The sequence below is a fragment of the Haematobia irritans genome, chromosome 3, assembly GCF_050003625.1.
Source record: "Haematobia irritans isolate KBUSLIRL chromosome 3, ASM5000362v1, whole genome shotgun sequence".
Classification (NCBI taxonomy): domain Eukaryota; kingdom Metazoa; phylum Arthropoda; class Insecta; order Diptera; family Muscidae; genus Haematobia; species Haematobia irritans.
In genome coordinates, this window is record NC_134399.1 from 60,834,184 (window position 1) to 60,856,178 (window position 21,995).

Consider the following 21,995-nt stretch of genomic DNA (forward strand, 5'->3'; position numbering starts at 1 on the left):
TAAGTCAGCAACCTGTAAGCTAAATTAGTTTTTCTGAAAGTAAATAGAATAATTTGAACTTATTTTTGTTTAATTAAATGTTAATTTTGTTAAACATTACCTGATTTCTTAGTTCCTTAGTTATAATCTTCATTTGCCTTTATAGTCTTTTGGCATAAAAGGGGCTCGGTTTAATTTAATTTTAGTAGCAATTCCTTTCCAAAATTTCCACACATTGAAATCATCTATTAAAATCTGAACCAATCAGAGACAAAAATCTTGATGATTATTTGTAAATTCTGGAAATTTAACTATTTTTATGTTAAATCCAAAAGGAAGAAATGTTTTACCATTGCATAGAAATTTTATTGCTTCTCATTAGGTTATGTATCAGATATGCTGATCTCTACTTGGGTTCAAACTGAAACAGACATGTAAAACAAAAATGCAATTTAATGCCAACACTACTTCGCAACTTGAAAGATTAATACGATAACCCACATTTTGATTGCAAAAAAATATTCTTATACTAGATTATTTTTTTTTATTAAAATGGTGGATTGCCCAATTTGACGAAATAAAATTGATCCCCAAAGGAAATGAATAAAAAAAAGGTGATTGAATCAATCACATGTTTCATTGGGAACGTAAAAATTTTCAATCACATTTGTGATTGAAATAATTGGAAACGTAATAAATATCATTTTTTAATTGGATATTATTCAGAATTAATTAAATAATTAATTGAATCAACTAACATATTAATTGAATCCGTTTTCAAATTCAATTAAGTGTTTAATTGAAAAAATTTCGGTGATAATTTTTTGTGTGTATAGAATTTGAAGCAAATCAGGACAAAATTCTGTCTTTGACGACTTATATGGCGTCGGAAATCGGACGAAAGATATATATGGGAGCTATATCTAAATCTGAACCGATTTGACTGACATTTTGCATATTTTACGAGAGCCCCAAAATATTTGGTTGTGCGAAATTTTAGGAAAATGCGATGATAACTACGTCAATTATGACCAGATCGGTGATAGCATATATGGCAGCTATATCTAAATCTGAACCGATTGCCAAATTCAAGGATTATCGGACCTAAACTGCGAGCTGTACTGTACAGACAGACAGACGGACATCGCTAAATCGACTCCAAATTTAATTCTAAAACTATCGATATACTAAATGACGGTTCTCAGACTTTTCCTTCTTGGCGTTTCATATATATGCACAAACTTATTATGCCTTGTACCACAGTAGTGGTGAAGGGTATAATGAATTAAAAAGTACACTCCCTATGCACTGCTAACTATGTGAGCCCGAAAAAACGGGGTGCCACTATACCTGTCAAAAGTATAACAGTCGATTATCGTAGAATTTAAAAAATGTTAAAAGTTTTACAATAGGGAATCGAAAAGTATACTTTTTTTAATCTTATAAAAATTGACTTTTCGAGTTTTCAGTTTTCGTATTCTTTTTAGCATAAATGCATTTTGATAAATTCAACACTTTTCAAATTAAGAAGGCCGAAGGGTTCTTTTATTTCTTTAATGTGAAAATTAAGATATATTGGACTGATATACCCTGCAGTAACATGTTATCATATTGCCATTCGGACTTAGCGCTATCTTCGATATTAGAACCACAGCTTTGTGACCACAAAAGGCTGACAATAATCCATATAAAATCTTATCTATCGTAAAATACGTAATGGGGACACGGTTGCACAGTTGGTAGAATTCTATCAAAAATGCTAGATTTTTTTATTGTTTGGTAGATTGGTAGAATTGTTTTGGTAGATTTTGCAAAATATCCTCTCCAACTAAGAGGTACAAAATTTTCTATAAAACTAAAAGTTTGACAAAATATTCAACAAAAATAAAAATTTGATAAAATTTTCTTTAAAAATAAAATTTTGACAAAATTTTCTATAAAAATAAAATTTTGACAAAATTTTCTATAAAAATGAAATTTTGACAAAATTTTCTATAGAAATAAAATGTTGACAAAATTTTCTATAGAAATAAAATTTTGACAAAATTTTCTATAGAAATAAAATTTTGACAAAATTTTCTATAGAAATAAAATTTTGACAAAATTTTCTATAGAAATAAAATTTTGACAAAATTTTCTATAGAAATAAAATGTTGACAAAATTTTCTATAGAAATAAAATTTTGACAAAATTTTCTATAGAAATAAAATTTTGACAAAATTTTCTATAGAAATAAAATTTTGACAAAATTTTCTATAGAAATAAAATTTTGACATTTTCTAGGAAATTAAATTTTGAAAAAAAATCTATAGAAATAAGATTAGGACTAAAATTTCTATAGTAATAAAATAATGACAAAATTTTTATAGAAATAAAATTTTGACAAAATAAGATTTTTTTGTTTGGTACTTTTTTGGTAAAATCTGCTCCAAATCTTGATAAATTTTTTTTTTGCTCGAGTGGCAACCGTGAGTGGGGAGCAACCCTTGTCATTGAGTCAAATATAAAAATAGGACAGCTTTTAATTGCAATGTGCAATGAGTTTTAAGATCATAGAGAGTCGATTATAAAAACTTCGGAAATTTCATTTAATTCTTATAATTGTGGTATAGAATTGTGCTTCTAATCATCAAATTTAGTTTTAATAATAAATCCTACGATATTCTGTACTGCTATAAACCATGTTTGAAGTAATCCCTTTGATTATTTCCATTTAGTAACAAGACAAACAATTCAATCTAATCTTTTATACAATTTTATTTATCATAGATACGATTATCAATACAAAAATTCTTATCAAAACAACCCACATTGTCCAATCAATTTGTTCACACGCATACTTACATTTGTCGATGTGAATAGCATACACATTGGAAGTATATCAAGCTATAAATCCCCCTATATATCAAATATTTATACAACTATTTACAATCTGCAATGTAAATCTCCCAACTAAGAACTTCTTTCAATCATACACTTCTCAATCTCTTCTACAGTGCGGGGGACAATAGCAAAATTCTCATTGCCCGTTTTTGTAATAAGAACATCATCTTCTATGCGCACACCGCCAAAGGAGCGGAATCGTTCGTATACTTCTTTAACAATGAATTTGTTGAGAATGGGATCTTCTAGAACTTTATCCATTAAGGATTCAATGAAATAGCATCCAGGTTCTACTGTGACATACATTCCAGCTTTAAGGATACGAGCAAAGCGTAACTTACTTAGCCATGGCTCGTCGGGGCGTGGGGGCTGGCCGGGCAAATATCCGCCAACATCATGAACATCCAGGCCAATTAAATGGCCAAGTCCATGAGGCTGGAACATACCTGCTAAACCAGCGGCAAGCATTTCATCAATATCTCCCTTCAACATACCGCCTTCTTTAAGGCGTTGTAACATTACACGGCATGACAAACGATGCATATCTACCCAGGAAACGCCTTCACGAGCTTCGCTTAGAACGGCATTCCGAGCATCCAATACAGCATTGTAAATGAACTTCTGGTCAGGAGTGAATTTACCATTTGCTGGGAAAGAGCAAGTAATATCTGCGGCGTATCCACAGTAATTGGCACCCATATCAAAGAGGCACATATCGCCATTCTTGACGACTTTATCATTGGGAGCCGCAGCATGACCATAGTGCAAGATTGCAGAATTAATTCCACTGCCACAAATACAAGTGTATGAAGTATGGCGACAACCACCGACAGAATAAGAATGATGCAAGAAAACTGATTCTCCTTCAAATTCACTACGACCTGGAGCCATAAATTGCATAACCTTGATGTGAGCATCAGAAGATACTTTGGCGACGTAACGTAAAACTTCGATTTCCTCTGGTGTTTTTATTACACGGCACTCGGCAACAATGGGATGCAATAAATCACAATTGACCACATATTTTTCAATACCCTCAAAGCTTGCAGGTTCGGAACGTGAGCCACTATCAGTATTTACGCCACTCAAAGTTAAAATAAGATTAGGATTAACTTTCTCGAAGAACGTTGGTATTTCATCGACAAAGCGCACTTCTTCAACCTCATACATAGCTTTGAATTCTTCCAATGTATGCAACCGACCCATCCATGTTGCATATTCTTCTGGTAGACGAGGTACAAAAAGTGTAGCTTCTCCTGAATCTACATTCAACACCCCAAAGCAATCAGGTTCTTTCACTCCGAAAAGGTATTGAAAATAGGATTCCTGGCGAAAGAGATAACTTGTATCCGTATCGTTGAAACTTACAGTTTTGCCGCCCTCCAAGAGTACGTAGGTTCGTTTCTCTACCGCAGATTGTCCACGTAGTGCAGCACACAAATTGCGGCGATTTTTTCTAAACAAAGCCATAGGCACTGCATAAGTGGATGGACTCATTTGGAACGATGCCATCGTCTCCTGTGAAAGTATGAAATAGAAAGTTAATATTCAATGTAATTTCTATACATAAATTTCAAGTCGTTTTCTTCGAGTCTTAATTCGGCAATTATTTTGATATCAAAGAAAACACCCATTTTAAATGTCTTTTATCCAGCAACTCAAATGACTTGCTTTATCGCTGACCTATTCTTTTCTAGTTTTTTTATTGTATGAATTAGCTATTCCGCTCACTTACTTTGTAATTGTTCCGCTGCAATACGAATTAGAGGCCTGCACAAATGTATTTGGCAGGCAAATACCAAATGGTGTTTACGGCCAAAGTCAAGACATGAGAGTATAGATGAGAGTACAAATAGTATTTGTAACCGAAGAAGCTCTGAGCAAATTAAACATAGTGTGTATTTATTTCAACAAATACTCGTACTTCCAATATTTGCCCTGATCCCGCAAACTCAAATACTCTCTTTGCAAAGGCAAAATGCATAAACACATTCATCGATAATGAATAAATAACACAAAACAACATCAAATACTCGGGACACGAAGCATAGCGACCGAGTATTCCTAGAGATTCATCTTTTTGCTTTGCTATGCTTTTGTGGTGCATTTGTTAGTCAGAGTTGCCAACTTGTAGGAAGAAAAAGTGGTATTTTTTGACTGTGTTTCGATCAATTACATTCATTTTTATACCCTAAATAGTGGTCAGGGTATAATAACAACAAAAACAAAAAATGTGCCTACCAGAAATATTGATTTTAGACCCCATAAAATATATACCGATCGACTCTGAATCACCTCCTTTAATTAAATGTTATTAATCGAAATGCAAAGAAACTTAATTTAAAAATAACGAATGTTGGTTTATTAGTTATTTAAACATAAAGGTACCTATGTTATATATCAAAATTCAAATAACATAATATGGTTGTCTTTTCTATGCTTATTGAAAATATTGCGATTTTGGAGTTTTATATTTACATGCAGCGGCAAAATAGGCGGTAACACTAATGGAGAGAATTCATATGTGAACCGTTATATTTTCATTGTTAGTTGCTGGTGCAATAGTCTGAAAATAGTCAGTTATTAGTAGTAATATTACCAGTTTAAACCAAAAAATATTTAGGAATTTGATTACCACCGCAATTACCATCAATCTCCCTGCTTTCAGCTATAAAAGCATTCGTTTTATTGTGATATGGCATCCCTACTTGACATTATATTGCTCTCTTCTGCTTCTCAGTTTCTCCTTCTCTCACTTACTCACAACTCCAAACAAATGGTGGTGGTTTTATACATTTTACTAGCGTGGAGATGGAAATACAATAGGTACACCATATAAAACTTGCAAATACGCGAGATGTGTGTAAGTTTGCAAATGCTGAATATGTAAATAGTGTTTGGCGTGAGTTTTTGTATTTGTACACACAAGATAATAGTTCATGTGTAGGGAAAAATACAATGATTTGCGGGAACAAATGAGAGTAAACAATGACCCTCAATAGACAAAAATGTCTTGATATGTCTTATAAGACGTCTTGTGCAGGCCTTTAATACGAATCTACAATAAAACAGCTTATTATTTGTGGGTCTTTCTTGCAGTTGGATACGTTATCATTTTCTCATGTTTTGTTTTTTTTTTTTGCGATTGCGAAGACAGGGCTGGGAAGATAGAAAATCAGCTGTTTTACATTGGCTCAAAGCAGAGTTCAATTACTTTGCGGTAGCGGCCTTAAAACAACTTTCAATTGTTTATGAATATCTCTTTTTTAGGGCTGACATTCGAGATAGAGTATTATAAATCTTTTCGGGATCCCGAATTTTTGGGATTTTAAAATAATTTGTATATCGTTATACAGCACCAAACTGGTGTTCACTTAATCGAGTTGTTGACGGCGATCTTGCTTATGTAGTACCTCAGATGGATTTTGTCGAATTTTGGGTAAAGTTTTCAATTTTAACTTTACTATTGGCCCAATTCAGAAAAAAACAACTCCCTAGAAACAAAATACGAAACTTTTCCCTGGGGGACAATTGGTATTACCATTAAAAGGGGAAAAATAATGGTACACTTTTTGGAAATAATTTCCGCAAAAAATTTAAGGGAGTTGCAAACAAAATGCATCATTTCTCTGTAATTTCAGGTAAAAACCACAAATAAAAAGCAAACCAATAAAAGAGTCGTGTCATGCCCCAGGAGGGGATGCATTCAAGTACCGAATCCTCATCTCATGTACACAGATCTCTACATATTTTAAAAATATTTAAAAATAAAGGCTTTTAATTTAAACTACAGTACCCCTTCCTGTTATAATATAGGTGCAATAATGCGGAGATGCGCCCTCTCAACACATCTGGCATAGGTGTTCTTCAAATAAGTTTATGACTTCTTTACGTACTTTGTTCAGGCTACACTCGGCCACAGATATGTCTCTTTTGGTAGCCACCTTCGGCAAAGAAGGGTAGAGCGGCAAATGAATTGCATTGAGGTGGAATGTGTGCTGCTAACACGTCCGACGGGTATTTGAAGGCAGGCTTATTTAACTATTATTATATAGTTACAAAGTTTTATGGGATCGATAACACATTTACCGATTATTTAGTCATCGCCGACAAGTCGTATTGATCCGACACACTGGGTGCAGTTATTCCGGACGGAAAACAAATTCGTTGCTTTAACCGAATTATTTGCCAACCGAAAGCAGGTGGCTCCATCAACTATCAATGATATCTGTCAGCACAACTAACATTTGGCAATTGTAACTACATGGTAGTATGTTGGATCAACTTTGCATTGGTTGTCGCAATTTCATATTAATTGTTTTGTTTGTTGGTGCAACCGCCCTCGATTTTCTTTACTATTATTCCAACCAAATTCCAATATCAAATGAAAGGGCAGATTATATTGAGATTTTATTAATTTATTACAAGATTTACAATCATAATAAACTACGAAAATAAATACAAAAGGTGCTAACAACAGAGGCTTTGATCTGCATATATGTGAGATCAATTTACATTACAATTTACAATTTTTTATAGGTAATGTACCAATGACAGATGATTATTAGGTTGCAATTATGTGGTCAAACTACAGAACCTAATTCAATATATACTTGCCAGAAATTTCTTCCTTAAGCCTCTAGATATAAATACAGATCGACTTAGACTCTTCCTGTATTCTTAATACAATAAAAAAAAAGCTCGCTTGCCGTAAAAAGTATTTGTGTTTGTTGGTGTATGAAGCCTGCAATTTTTATGGAAACTTTTGTAATATTCCGTTTTGCAAATTTTGTAGCGTCATACCATTTACCATGTCGATGTTGATATAAATATTTATTTGTTGCAACAACTATCTTACGCCCGTCCTATAATTGAACTAAGATTCTATTAGTATACTCAACTTTTGGTTGTACCAACCATTTGTTGATTCCCATGATGTAGGTCTCACTATGCTGGTGGTTAGCTCAAGAATTTTATGCAGCATAAAACCAAATGTATCGGCATTGGTTGTTGTAACCAATTGAATGGTTATGGGAATTTCGTTTTGATCCTGTGAACTTTTTTATGGTCGTGTTTAATGTATAATGGGGAAAATAATCAAAACATTGTTCTTGTAACAAAAAATAAGTTACTGACATCATTTCCTCATCATTGTAATTATCGAATTGCAACCAACCATTTCTCTGGGTGTGATAGTCTGTAAAGCGCATTATAAATAAATAAATTTCATAGAAAATACGAATAAAAAAGGCTTTGAAGAACATAAGGCCAAAATACAATGAAAAAAAGCAGGTCGAAAAAATTACAATTTATTCAACTTATTTTTACGCTTCGGCGCCCATATTTATTGTACTCACAATTATATAATTATGAACGTTTTAACTTTTTTTGAAAGAAAGAAATAAGAGAAGAATTATTATGCGCCGTGCATATTATAAATTTATCCGGACGACAGTGGTCGAGTCGAACATATCCCATATAATGGCCACAATATAAATTAAGTCCAAAGGCATAATCGATACTACAGCATTATTTTGTCATCAAAGAATTGAATCGATTGAACACATTGTCATACTACGTTCGCACTAGAAACGAAATTTCACTATTAGAACCCAAATCTCTTTACAAATTTCCAGTGTTCGGACTGGCAAAATAAGGAGATTTCGTAGATTTGAGGATTTAACAGCTGTTTGTAAATATATCAATATAAACACAAACCCGTATGTGCACACACATTCATCCACATGGAAAAATGGGACAGGGTTCCAAAAAGCGCATTTTTAGTACTAAAACCACAATTGTACAAGGCAGTATAGGGGATTTTGAAGAAGATTTTTTTGAAATCCTCTACGAGCCAGCTAATATTTGCCTATTACAAATCTACTGAGATCTATGAGGATTTGAAAATCTACTGAAATGTATGAGGATTTCGACCAAATATTGTGAACGTAATATTAAAATTGTAAAGGTTGAGTTTGTCCAAATATTTGCTTTTCCAATATAAAATAATTTTGTTTGAATCAGGTTCATTTGATAGAAATTTGGCAACATCTTTGCCGCAATCATCAGAGAGAATAAAAATACAAGAGGACGAAACTGTGAAGCGAAACTGCGTCAATAGGTGGCAGTCATGAGGAAAAATTCTCTAATATCATGCAGTTTTTGTCGGCGCTTGTCTCAAATATCATACAGTTTGCGTCGGCTTCACCCAGTTCAGTTCTCTGCCGACTTTAAGAAACGTAAGGAAAAAAAGATTTAGAACCTACTGTGTAGTTAAATATATTATTTTATATAAATCTTTTCATTCTATTAAATTTTTTGGCAGACAATTTGAAATTATAACAGCCGATGCCTTTATAAATAATTTATCAAAACAGCGCTTCGATCGCCAAGTCGGTAATACCAAAGCTTTTGTTTTCTTCGCACAAGAGAACTTTTCGTCCTCTTGTCTTTCCATTCTCTCTGCAATTATAACAAATAATTTTGAACGCTTTTCAATTTGGTATGTTATTTACCTAAATACCCATCTCCTTCGTAAATTCGTATAACATTGTCCATTCCCAATAAACACAAACGTTTGAAAAATGCTAAATTTCAACAATTTTTCAAACATTTTTTCAAAGGATTAGGGTAATATTCAAGTTGAGAAATTGTTGAGAAAATCGCGTTCTCAACAAAAAACAGACATTACCCTCAACAGTGAAATTCAACACATTAGCAATAATATCTCAAGTGTTATCCTCAAATTGAAATGCATCGCTACTCAATAATTTGTCAAACAATTTTCGATGCGAGTCAAATACTTTTCAACCTAAATTTGTATGAATGATATCCCCACTTCAAATTGAAAGTCAAAGCCAAAATTCTATGAATTTTGTATAATTTATTCATTTTCATCAAAATAAAATATATAATAATACACTACACTACATAATACACTACAATACCAATTGATAAATAATCTTATTAAACATATCAACAAACAAGAACACAAAAAAACATACAACAAAACTTTAAATATCTTAAACATTATTAGTAAACACTTTTGCATTGATAATTCGTTTTCCTTCCTTTTGGTGTCATAAAACAGCATTAAAATTTATTAACATGCGGGCAAATTGAAATTAGGAACGTACTGGACCGCGTGTTAGAATTGATTTCCAGCAGAACGAATTCACAAAATATCCATTTTAAACTGATAATAGCATATGAATTAAACTGACGATTTGATGCACATTTTCATCCAGAAGTTGTTGATTTCAACAATTTGTTGTTTTTAACAATTTTAATTGGTTGCACTTGTAATGCTTCTGGAAACTTTTTCTTGTCTATAAGCAACTCATTTTTCATTGGTCAGCTTCTTAATGTTTACAAGAATGTAGCATCCAAAGGTTTTAATTTTCTGCAAAGAGATTTAAATTTAGTGACTTCTCTAAAGTGTTGATTTAATTTTGCATATTGACTTACCAATTATTTTAAACTATTTGAAGCAGTTCCAGTTAAAGGTGGGTATTAAGTTCGAGTTTTTTCACTAAAGTGAAAACTAAATCAATAAAAAAAGGAATAAAATTATACATATTTGTTGCAGATTTTACTATAACTTGATGGGGAATAGCCCAAAGCAAGTTTTCACAAAGTTTGTATTCCTTAAAAAGTATTGTTAAAGAAAAGTAATCGTGAAAAAATGGCGATTTTAGCGGCTAAACTCGAACTTAATACCCACCTTAATTGTCCACCATTTTTTCATCGGTCAGCTTTTTAATGTTTTCAAGAACGTAGAATCCATAATTTTAGTTTTCTGCAAAGAGATATACATTTAGTGACTTCCTTAAAGTTTTATTTCATTTTTTATTTTCACTTACCTATTTTTATAAACTATTTGGTTATTTGTCTAAAATTTTCCATTTTTTTAATTTCTTGCAATTGACCACGAACTTCGTTGCACAAATAAGTATTGAAAACCACATGGTTTTTTTCGTTGCATTTTAGGGTAGTGTTTTGTCAAAGTTTTCTCATATTATCTTCAACACCTTTTCAAAGATTTCGTCAACATTTTGGCAAAATGGAAGTAATTCGCAAACAATTTGAAGATGTATTGAAGATGAGCTATTTCAAGTCAAGTTGAATTTATGTTGAAAATTATATTTACCCTCAAACTGAAAAGTTGTTGCATTTGAAAAACGCTCATCCTGTGTTTATTGGGTTCTATTCGTATCTGTCAAATCTGGATGAGATTTTGTTAACATTTAAAACAGATGTCTAATAAACCTGGTAGTGGAGACTGCCTTGATGGAGGCTCAAACAAAGTCAATGGAAGTAATTATTTGAAACTTCAGCAGTCTCAGGTTATACGCAACAATATTCATGCAATCTCACAGTTGTTGAACACAGGCCTGAATGCGGAAAGTTTGGATACTTGCATAAAACTAATTGAAGCTGGTGTTCATCCTCAGGCATTGGCTGAAGTAATTACACAAATACGACGGGAAGTATCCGCACTACGAAGTAATGAAGAACAATAGTCATGTGTAACCAATAAGCATTGTTTAGTGTTTAAGATATTCGATTTTACAATAAAAAAATAAATGATAAATAAACTGTTAATTTCATTTCCATTGTGAAATAGGATATGCAGATGGCTGAAAAACAAGTACTGCTCGTGTAAATCAACATTTTCTATATAATATGTTATATACCTTAATTATGTAGGTCTATTTGGTTTATGCAATATGTTTCACTAAAGAAATCCTCCATCCCACTTACCTTAAACATGTGATCCTTTCCAAGAAAACACTTCTTATTGAAAACACTTTGCTAGTTATACTACCTCAACTGAAATTACCCACACCTTTAGGATACAACAGGTATAGAGTGAAACGGTTAAATCGTCATAAATCAGATAAGATTTGTCGCATTCCTCAGGTAGACAAACCGTTACATTTAGGATAAGTTCAACATATATAAAATGTAATCACCCTAGACCATATGTTGACAATTGGAATCCAGTAGGCAATAGAATAACATCACAAAATGTTAAACTTGTTCAGTATACTGCTTGCTTGGGTTCTATTTATAATAGTTACGTTTGCACAAAATATGAAATCCGATTTTATAATGGAGACTATTGACCAATTGCCAGTACATAATGATGTAAAAGAATTAAATGGATATGAATTTGACATGGTTGATATTCTGGGTTTGGGGCCAGATCACCACGAACGTTTGAAACGGCAAATGTCTCTAAAAAATTCGGCATCGAAATTTCTTCTGGAAGTCTATAATGATATAACAGAAAATGAGGAAGAATTGGATCACGTAAGAGAGCACTTAACTCGAGGACGCCAGAGAAGAGCTTTAAGAGATGAACGCTTTATAACAAAATTCGATCGCATGGAAATTGAAAAGTGTAACAATATAATAACCTTTTCTAGTAAAAGTAAGTTTTAATATTAGCATTTGTTTAAATTTGATTATAAATTTTTACAAAAATTATTTTAGAAATATTGGCGCCAAATTCAAATATTGCTGACTTGCCTATCGCCACTGATATGATCATTGGATTTAACACAAACGATGTACCCCGTGACTTACAATTGGTACACTCAGCGTTGCGTCTCTATCAACAGCCTAGTTTAGGAAAATTCGTTCAGAATACTGACACCCAGCAAGCATCTATATCTATTTATCAACGTGTGTGGTCACGTAAACAGTATACTGGTGCTTTAAGAATTTTGGCGTCGGTGAATACAACAACCACGCATAAAGGCTGGTTAGAATTCAATATGACCCGCATATTGAGCAGATGGCTTCAACATAAATCTTCACAGGTCAATCGACTTAATGAGTTGGTGATAGGCGTGTCATTGGAAATGCAAAATGCGGCTCATGAAAAGAAATCTATTGAAATATTGCCTAGCGATTTGGGCATGGTACAACCCAATGTCACTGACGAAATGATTGATTTACAACCTTTTATTATTGGTTACTTTAATGGGCCAGAGTTGATGAACAAAATCCAGAAATTACGTTTCAAACGTGACGTCATCAAACGAAAACGAAAAGCTGATTTTTACCAACGAAGACCACCACCACAACCAATACAGGAGATCTATAAGTTGCCCAAGACTTGTGAACGTTTAAATTTTACTTTGGACTTCAATGATTTGCATATGCACGATTGGGTTATTGCACCAAAGAAATTTGAGGCCTTCTTTTGTGGAGGCGAGTGCAATTTTCCTTTAGGTTCTAAAATGAATGCCACCAACCATGCAATTGTTCAGACTTTAATGCATTTAAAACAACCGAATTTGCCAAAACCTTGTTGTGTACCCACCGTTTTAGGCTCCATATCAATATTACATTATCTAAATGAGGATAGTGTGAATTTAAGCAAATATCCACAAAGTGTAGCCAAGGAATGTGGCTGCCATTGAAACGTAGTTTTATATGGGGGTGGAAGAAACTTTAGATTTTTTGTTTAGTTTTTATTTAATTATTATTCTTTTTTTATAAATATAATTTAATAAAATTAATATAACTTAAAATAAGTGTGCATATATTAAAAATTGAGTTATTCAACAAATATATTTAAGGACTTGGTAATATTTCTTTACATAAGCTACTGGGTATTTGCAGAGTGCGTTCGTTAAAATCTTACTTTTTAAGAAACAAGTTTATATGTCTCGATAATAACATTAAACTCAATATATAGATTATTTGCAATAGTACCAAAATTTTGTTTGTTTTTTGCGTTGTTATTTATACAAAATTATTAATTAATATAATAAATTTTATTTAGTAGGTCAAAAGACAATTTTTGATTGTTTACATATACCTAAAAAAACAGCACACCTGGCTTAAATTCCCCGTCGAGAGTTGATAACAACGTTTCTCAGAATTTTATACGCAGCCTTTGGCTTCCTTCAATGAAAAAACTTAGTACAGGCCTGTATTTACCTTTTTGCCACTTTACATTCATGTAACCTTTTTTGGATCACATGGTGTGGCTTACCAAACATCGACTACAGCGAAACTTGTTAAACCCTTTTCTGCGATAATATTGAAAGAAATATTTACCGTAGTCGGCACCAAAAGTTCTTTGATTTCACTGCCTTAGCTAGAAAAAACATACGCCGTGAAAATAAAAATACGAATCCGGCCTTTCGACAATTGTCTTCTACGAGAATGTACTAAGCGAATAATTACTCCTACTATTCTCTAGCATCAGAATGTAAGTACTCATCGGACTTAACTTAAGACTTCACACGTAAATCGTACAAAACCCCATCAAAAGAAAAACAATCACTCGAATTCGAAAAATATTTTCAACGTTTTTGCCTGAGAACTCATTCAAATTGTATTAATATGTTTCTTCTTGGCGCATATTGTATACGATCGACTCCTACTCAACAGCAACAAATATAAAGCCTTTCGAAATAGAAGAAGAATGGACAAAAGGACATCGTTCTACCTATAAGAAATGTGCATCTATTTACAGTAGCAACAACGAATTTAAATCGCCATATTTCCCCTACATCTTTCTAAAAATTTGTTTTTCCAATATCTTAGTATGTAATGGTAAAAATTAAAATTATAGAATGTCCTCACTTAAAATCATAGCCACTATAGAATGCTAGTAAAATCCGATAACTGTTTCTTTTTCAAGGACTATTGCATTTCGCCCTCACGCCCGACATGCATATCCCCTGCGAAAATTTAGGCTACATATAAAAATGAATTGCTATTGGTATGGAGCACACTTCTTATTGTTTGCACGAGAATTTCGAATTATTTTATCCCATCTATATGTATGCCAAGGATGAAGTTGAACGAAGAAAATACCTCTTTATTGAAAGTTTCTTGGAAACTCATTATATAATACAGGTCATACTATAATATATGAAATTTCACATTCTGAACGTATGCATAAATTTAGAAATTTTATGGAAAAACTCCATAATTGCACAAATCTGGTATTGTAAACTTAAATGGTATCTAAATTTCATAACGTATATATATAATTTCTATAGCACACAAGGATGATGTTATGAGGAAGACAAAAATTAATGAACATGGATAATGATTATGGATCCTTAAGATTAAAGTAATATTCAATAAATACTAAATTAGACTATATTTTTTCTTTTGCCAACTATTTTGTTTCAATTTACCTATTTCGAAATTTTGAAAGACAAGTGTCGTTGTTAACAACGCAAAACACATTTTATCCAATCGGACATTTCTATTTCAATAACATTATCCTGATTATGGTCTTTGCGTTGGAAATAATCAAAAGCTGCTGTTAAATGTAGAACTGCCGATGCAAAATCACTTAAACGTAATGTTCCGTCTTTACGTATGAAACGTTGCATGATGCAGTTCATAATATCAGTACTCAACTGGAAGCCTACATCATAGAGAGCATCTCTAAGACGTTCGGCCCGTAAAATTCCGGCTTTCTCTTTGGTGTACATTTTAAAAACGCCTTGCCATGATTTCAAATTGACCATAAAAGTTTTGAACTGTATAAAGTTAATACGACCCGTTCCAGTTTTGTCTTGCAGTGCAATGACTTGCCTACAGATGTCGACATTTGCACAACCCTTTATGTAGTCGTTTGGTAGGCAGGCATCCAGAAGTTCATGCAGTTCGAAGCAATTGATGGTTTTATTCTCATCTGCTAGTTGCATAAAAACTGGCTCATATTGACATACATTTTTGATTTTTATTGAATCCGCTTCATTCTTGAGCACCGGAAATGGGTCCAATAGCATTAGTGTTTGTGTTTCCAATAATGACAATCGTAATGGTAATGTGCCAAGTATACGCACTGTAAAGCTGGACTCTTCTCCTGGTCCATATGTGGTTGGCATAAGGACGTATTGACCCACTTCTAATTGACACTTACAAGTAATGTGCCGCGTGTTTCCATAGTCTGAATTCAGGAAACTAAGATGGTTTCTGAAAAACTCTTTGGGTAAACTTTCGGTAATTTTTTGATTAACTTTTGAACCTGCTATTCCACTCATTTTGTACATGGTAAATCCAATGACTTTTGGTTCAACGGCCGTATGTTGGTTTAACGCCACCACAATTTCTTGTTTTTCTGGTATGTTTATTAGGAGTTGAGGGTTAATGTGAAATGATTCATGATTGCGGCAACCACCAGCGGTTACTCCACGTTTCCATTGACCTTGGAACATTTTCATTTGCCAACGTTTTGGCCTATCCTGAAGTGATAATTCGTCTTTTGCCGTGTCTGCATCCAAGTATATAACTTCTAGGCTAGAAAATGTCTGTGTAAAGTCCAGAAAAGACATCCAAAACTCGCCAACATCTAATTGTCCAAATAACCGATCACGTTCTTGTACCGATACACGCTCCCAGGTTGCTGACATAGCGGACCAATCGCCTTCAAAATCATTATTGTTTGCAAATGCATTGCATTTGAGAGGGTCCTTGATACGGACCAATTGAACCGCATCACCCAGAAGAGTTTCCACTTTATCCAGAGAACAAAGCCTATGTGAAGAGAGAAAATGCATATGTTAAAATACTGAGCAAATTTATATAAAAATAGGAGAGTAATGAGTAGTCTCTTCACTCAGAATAAAAATATATTTTAATTTCAATGGGATCTAAAATATTCTTAAATTAAAAATATTATTATTAAATTTCAAACTTGCGAACATATAATAAAAACAAAAAATTAAAAAATATGTATATATTTACTCATTTAAAAAAATGGTTTAAGATTGCTAGTTCAATTTTCTATAAGATTGTTATTATTTATATTTTCATGTAAGATTGTAATATCCATTAGAGTAGTTCATTTTAATTAAGGCTTTAAGGATTTGAATGACTTAAATTAAATAAACTAAATAAATATATAAATGGATACAGCATTTGTTGGGTAACAGGAGTAACTGAAGGCTATAATTTTTTTTTTTGAATTGGTGCTAATAAAGGGTTTTCGTAACCATACAAAATTATTTAGGAAATTTTCGTGAGCGAAAATTCCTCTACCCATAAGATATTCATCGCTATTTAAGCTAAGACCTTTTTCTATTAATTTTTTTAGATGCCATTGCCCCAAAATACGTTTGGCAGAAACCAACGAAACAGATAATCCAGGAGTTTTCATAGAACATTAAAAGTAATCTTAATTTTTTGTACTTGCTCTTAATATCTGATCTTTTTTGTCAAATTATGATACAACAGTAAACAACGGAATTCAAAATTCTGAAATAACAACACATTTGAAGAATTGATGCGGAATCAATGCAGTGGATGCTTAAAAAGATGACTTCCACCCTATGACAAGCCCATGTAAACTCATTGTTTCTGATGCGATTTTGCACCACTTCCAGATCTACAAACAACATTTCCATTTCTTTTTCAACTACACTTTTTGCTGGGCTGTTTTTATAGAAAAAAGAAAATTTTTTTAAAATTTATAAATGCAACGACTCGGTCATAAAAGAAAATATTCACTAAAACTAAAGAAAAAAATCATTGGAGCCATATCATGGTGATATTAACCATGTCATAGTATAATCTTAGCATTTGATTTTTATATAAAGGTGTTTGATTTTTATATAAAGGTTTAGTTTATGAGGAAAATTGCATTGGATTGTGGAAAATTTCAAAACGAAAATCGTAGGTTGAGACTCTGTATGGCGCAAGACAAAAAATTGCAGGGCATTTCCACTAAAAAGGAAGATAATCTATTAGATACGTTTTGCGTTTGCTAACAAATCTGAATCAAAGTATTTACTGATAGCGTTCAGTAGTTTTTTTTTTTTTTAATTTAGCACCTGGCACATTACTTGCAGTCTGTTTTTTAGTATGTGCGAGAATACAAACCTTTAAGCGTCTGTGCTCGTCCCAAATAATGGAAGAATATTATATGTTGACAATTTCATAAATTCTCTTAAATGAATCAATTAATTCATGTCACATACTTTGGCAACAAACAACTGTTATTTTAAACGGAGGCATACCGTTGAGAAGTAAAAGCAAATGTACTTTGGCAAAAAAAAAAACATCCGTCCAATAAACAATGCTTTAATCGACCATATTTGGGCACGTAGATATGGGACAAACTTTTCTATAAATATTTTTTCCACTCTTTTTTAAATTTTGAATAAAATATTGTTCATAAACTTCAACCAGTAGATCAAAAAGAACGTTGTGTGCATTGGTTGACATCCCACGGTGTTTGCTTTTGTAGTATCATGTACTACTTAGTTCTGACTTTTAAAGTCATTATCATACATCCTCGATTATGACTGAGCCATAGAAATCTTACACAGACTATATGTAAAAAAATACAAATGTTTTATATTGAATTGCTTATGTGAAGAAGTGCGTATATTTTTATGAAATTTGAAAGAATTCAATTTGCACAATACAAAAGTAGAGATGGCGATATTAGGAATTAAATGAATGGCAAAAAATTATCCAACTGTACTAATTTACTCAGCAAAAAATTACACATAATTTTTGCTTCTATAGGCAGGTATGCACCTCTACCGAAAAATTTCATTCCCATAAGAAATGCATTGCTATTTATGCTAACGAAATTTTCGGTAGCGTTCAATATCGCAAGCTGGTACGCACCTCTAATGAAAATAACAGGGTTGTTAAAAGCATATTTTGGCAGCAAACATTTAATTTATTACAATCATTGTGTGCGTAAAAGTTTTAAAAGGTCTGTAAATAATAAACAATTTATTTGAGGAATATTTGGAACATATATTAACAATTTTTAAAAACGATTAGCTGGTTTAAAATTTGTGTACACAGCCCTGTTTTTTTGTTGTAGACTTAAATAAATTTTTGCTACCGAAAATTTCGCTAGAGGTGCATACCGGCCTTATGACAAATTTATAAATTTCATTTAAAAAAAAAGCGTATTTAACTAAAGTGTTCATAGAGGTACTTCAAATTTAACCAATAGTTATCTATGGAACTACTTTCTTTCCGATTTTACCGATAATTTATTTTTCTCCCCGAAGTACGAAAGACTTTCGAAAAATCCTGGTCATAACACAGAATTTTTTATGGGAACAAAATGTAAACAATCGATAATCATGCAAAAATACACTAACGCATTATGGGTTTCAGAAATTTCCCCTTTTGTGGGCTTTAAAGTTCAGAATGAAATTCTAATGGAAATTTTACATTTCTTTACATCTTTATTAAAGTGGTGCCTATTTAGCTATTTTACATTTAGAATAGCTGTGTTGTCACTGCAATTTCAGATAAACCAAAACTTGCATTAATGTACATACACAGAAAAAAATTTCACGAAAAATTTTCCAATTAAAATTTTAATTGAGTTTTAAAAAACATTCAATTAAAAATTTAATTGAATCAACAAATTTTTTAATTGAAACAAAAATCAATTACAAAAATTAATAGTATCAATTAATTTTTTAATTGGATCAATTAATTTTTAATTGACCTTCAATTAATTTTTTAATTGATACTATCATTTCTGTGATTGAAGACATTTCAATTAAAAAATTAATTGGATCAATTAATTTCGTGATTGAATCAGAAAAATTTTTTTTTGTGTGTAGTTACACAAACCCAACCGTATTATTGGTCTCAGACTCCATGAAGTGTATGTATATATTCTAGGTCTTGGTGAGTTTATATAGCCTATACGCCGGTCTGTCTGTTAAAATCATATTAGCTTTCGAACGAGCCAAGTTATGGGCTTGAAAATTTTCACAAGTAGTAGTTGTTGATGTAAGTCAAATGGCGGTGCAAGCGTGTAGTCTCGGACCAATTTAGGTACAGCCTTCATAAATACCGATCCACAGTTTTCTGGAGATAAAAATTCAGCATATGATGTCAGTATCCGTCCTCTAGCTACCCTACGAAGATTTATCCAGATATGACTTCGCGAACCTACTCTTGCTTGACGGCATTATGAATTCGAATTTATTTCGGTTTCATAGATATGGGCTCTATAGGTATGAAACGTGATGCATTGGTTTGCTAACCTTTAAAAATATTCAAATTCGTACTGATTATTGAAAATAGTAAATATTAATCAATTTTAAGTCGACAATTTAATAAGTTCCATTTAAAATTTAGCGCTATTTTCTGCTATAAAATTTGTTTGAGCTTCCTATTTTCGCTTCTCAATATTTGGCAACATTGCTCGCACCAATAAGACATTTTTGGACAACTGTATTATTGGCGCCCAAATGAAATATGTATCCGTTAGACCAAGATGTGAATCGCTAGCAAAAATTCATTGTGGGGCGATGTATATTGGACCTTATAACGAATGCATGTAATAGGAATAGGTAAAATCATCCAAGATGAGTCTATAGTGCACAGAAAAAAGATCACGAACATTTTTTCAATTAAAATTTTAATTGAGTTTTAAAAAATATTCTATTTATTAAAAATTTAATTAATTCAACAAATTTTTTTTAATTGAAAAAGTATCAATGTTTCTGTATCAATTAATTTATTAATTGACTTTGGTGATTGATACTATCATTTGTTTAATTGCAGACATTTCAGTTAAAAATTAATTGGATCAATTAATTTCGTGATCGAAGAAAAACAAATATTTTTGGTGTTAATTGTTAAACTATTCCAAGGATTTATACATCGGCTTATCTCCAAATCTCCTAATGTTTTATTACTCGCCAACGAAATCCCTAAACACCTGCAGTTTTATCTAGTTCACCTACACTACTTCTTCCAACCAAGCGCATAAACTGTATAGAGCTCACAATAAAGAGAATAGAAACTCACCTGTAATTAACATTAGGAATTATGCCATTTGGCAAACGTTCAGTAGCATTTTTGTGCTGGGCCACTGCTGTGTCTGCAATGCACGTTATAATACATGTTGTATCCAAATGGGCTTTCAGCTGTTGAGGGCGTATCAATTCCGACGTACTGTTAGCTTTGATGGGTATACATTCCACCACTCCGCCCAACAAATCACTCAAACCATCTGAACGAGTGCCATATTTGAGAGCTTCATAAGAACCATGCAATTTCGCTATAGCCTTCTCCAGCAATGAGGCCCAATAGCAAATCGAGCCTTGTGGCTGTAAAAAAGCCAAACGTCCATTTATTGTAGGCAAACGGTCGTCCACCAACACCTCAACCCATTCACCACACCACCAAAGGCGAAAGCGAAAAACACCATTGGCCTTGTCCAGACTCTGATCGGCTGGCACAACGCGATAGAAGAGATTACGTAAAGAGTGCAAAACTCCCAAACATGACACTAACCAGCGATCACCCATTTTTCCTGGTATAACATCGAAATTCTCAGATTCATTGACAAAACAGGCATTTTTGATGTCGACAATTTCGGATATGCGCCGCCATTGAAATGTGAATGGTGGTGTCTGATAGTAAAACACTGATGATTGAACCGCTGGAAAATCTGGATCTTCCCACAGAGCATTATTAGCACGACACTCGTTTTTGATACGTTCATATTTTGACGTCATTTCTTTACGTTTTAAGGTGCGAAAACCACATGAACGAACACCTTTGCTTGCCACTTGACTTGTGGATTTTTGTTTTTAGGCTCAAATCAAATTTTATGTGCGATAAAGTTTGTGGGCGTTTTAGTTTCCAAAGAATTCCATATGTTTTTATTTATATTATTGCTGTTTTTTTTTTGCTTTAACAAGATTTTACCAAAAGAAACTCTTGACACAATAACCATCGACGACGATGGATACTAGACTACTTTAAGTGACTACGTAATTTCTAATTGAACACCACAAAGAGCACTCCACGTCAAATTGTATTCCGTATTCGTTTATTAACCCTTTTCCAAAAAAGGGGCGAATACTATATTTTTGTTTTGTATGCAGACTTATTTAATTTTCCAATCACGTATTTTTGCAAGCAACACTTGTAAATGACCTTGTTTTGGGAAAATTTCGAGAAAACAACAAACCAAAATTTCACACTACCACCCGATCGTTGCAGTTCGTTTGTCCAAACACAAAGTGAAAGTTGTAAGAAAATAAAAATGAAAAATAAAATCACACACGCAAATAATGGTAGAACGCAAAGAGGCAAAAATAAAGTAGTTAGGCTGCGCAAACGTGGCCACCCGAATGGGAAACATCAAA

General features: G+C 32.7%; 4 protein-coding genes and 1 long non-coding RNA gene across 5 annotated transcripts; 2 read left to right on the top strand and 3 right to left on the bottom strand.

Moving 5' to 3' along the window:
* Window positions 1-2,711: 2,711 nt before the first annotated feature.
* Window positions 2,712-6,004, bottom strand: Dip-C (dipeptidase C). The gene is made up of 3 exons (XM_075298699.1): window positions 5,912-6,004; window positions 4,598-4,616; window positions 2,712-4,380 (listed from the first exon to the last, which is right to left on the bottom strand). Exon 3 carries the CDS (start codon window positions 4,372-4,374, stop codon window positions 2,932-2,934), a length of 1,443 nt encoding a protein of 480 aa, XP_075154814.1. The 5' UTR covers window positions 4,375-4,380; window positions 4,598-4,616; window positions 5,912-6,004; the 3' UTR covers window positions 2,712-2,931.
* A 1,255-nt stretch (window positions 6,005-7,259) lies between these two features.
* On the bottom strand, window positions 7,260-8,567 carry LOC142230267 (uncharacterized). The gene is made up of 2 exons (XR_012720631.1): window positions 8,220-8,567; window positions 7,260-8,059 (listed from the first exon to the last, which is right to left on the bottom strand). It is a non-coding gene; the product is annotated as an uncharacterized LOC142230267 (long non-coding RNA).
* Window positions 8,568-11,041: 2,474 nt separating this feature from the next.
* Window positions 11,042-11,459, top strand: LOC142230272 (mitotic-spindle organizing protein 1-like). Its single transcript, XM_075300922.1, has one exon. It carries the CDS (start codon window positions 11,118-11,120, stop codon window positions 11,382-11,384), a length of 267 nt encoding a protein of 88 aa, XP_075157037.1. The 5' UTR covers window positions 11,042-11,117; the 3' UTR covers window positions 11,385-11,459.
* A 145-nt stretch (window positions 11,460-11,604) lies between these two features.
* On the top strand, window positions 11,605-13,409 carry scw (screw). The gene is made up of 2 exons (XM_075300920.1): window positions 11,605-12,298; window positions 12,361-13,409. Exons 1-2 carry the CDS (start codon window positions 11,893-11,895, stop codon window positions 13,293-13,295), a joined length of 1,341 nt encoding a protein of 446 aa, XP_075157035.1. The 5' UTR covers window positions 11,605-11,892; the 3' UTR covers window positions 13,296-13,409.
* A 165-nt stretch (window positions 13,410-13,574) lies between these two features.
* Window positions 13,575-21,995, bottom strand: CalpC (calpain C). The gene is made up of 2 exons (XM_075300919.1): window positions 20,647-21,995; window positions 13,575-16,383 (listed from the first exon to the last, which is right to left on the bottom strand). The coding sequence occupies exons 1-2, from the start codon at window positions 21,357-21,359 to the stop codon at window positions 15,066-15,068; spliced, it is 2,031 nt and encodes a 676-aa protein (XP_075157034.1). The 5' UTR covers window positions 21,360-21,995; the 3' UTR covers window positions 13,575-15,065.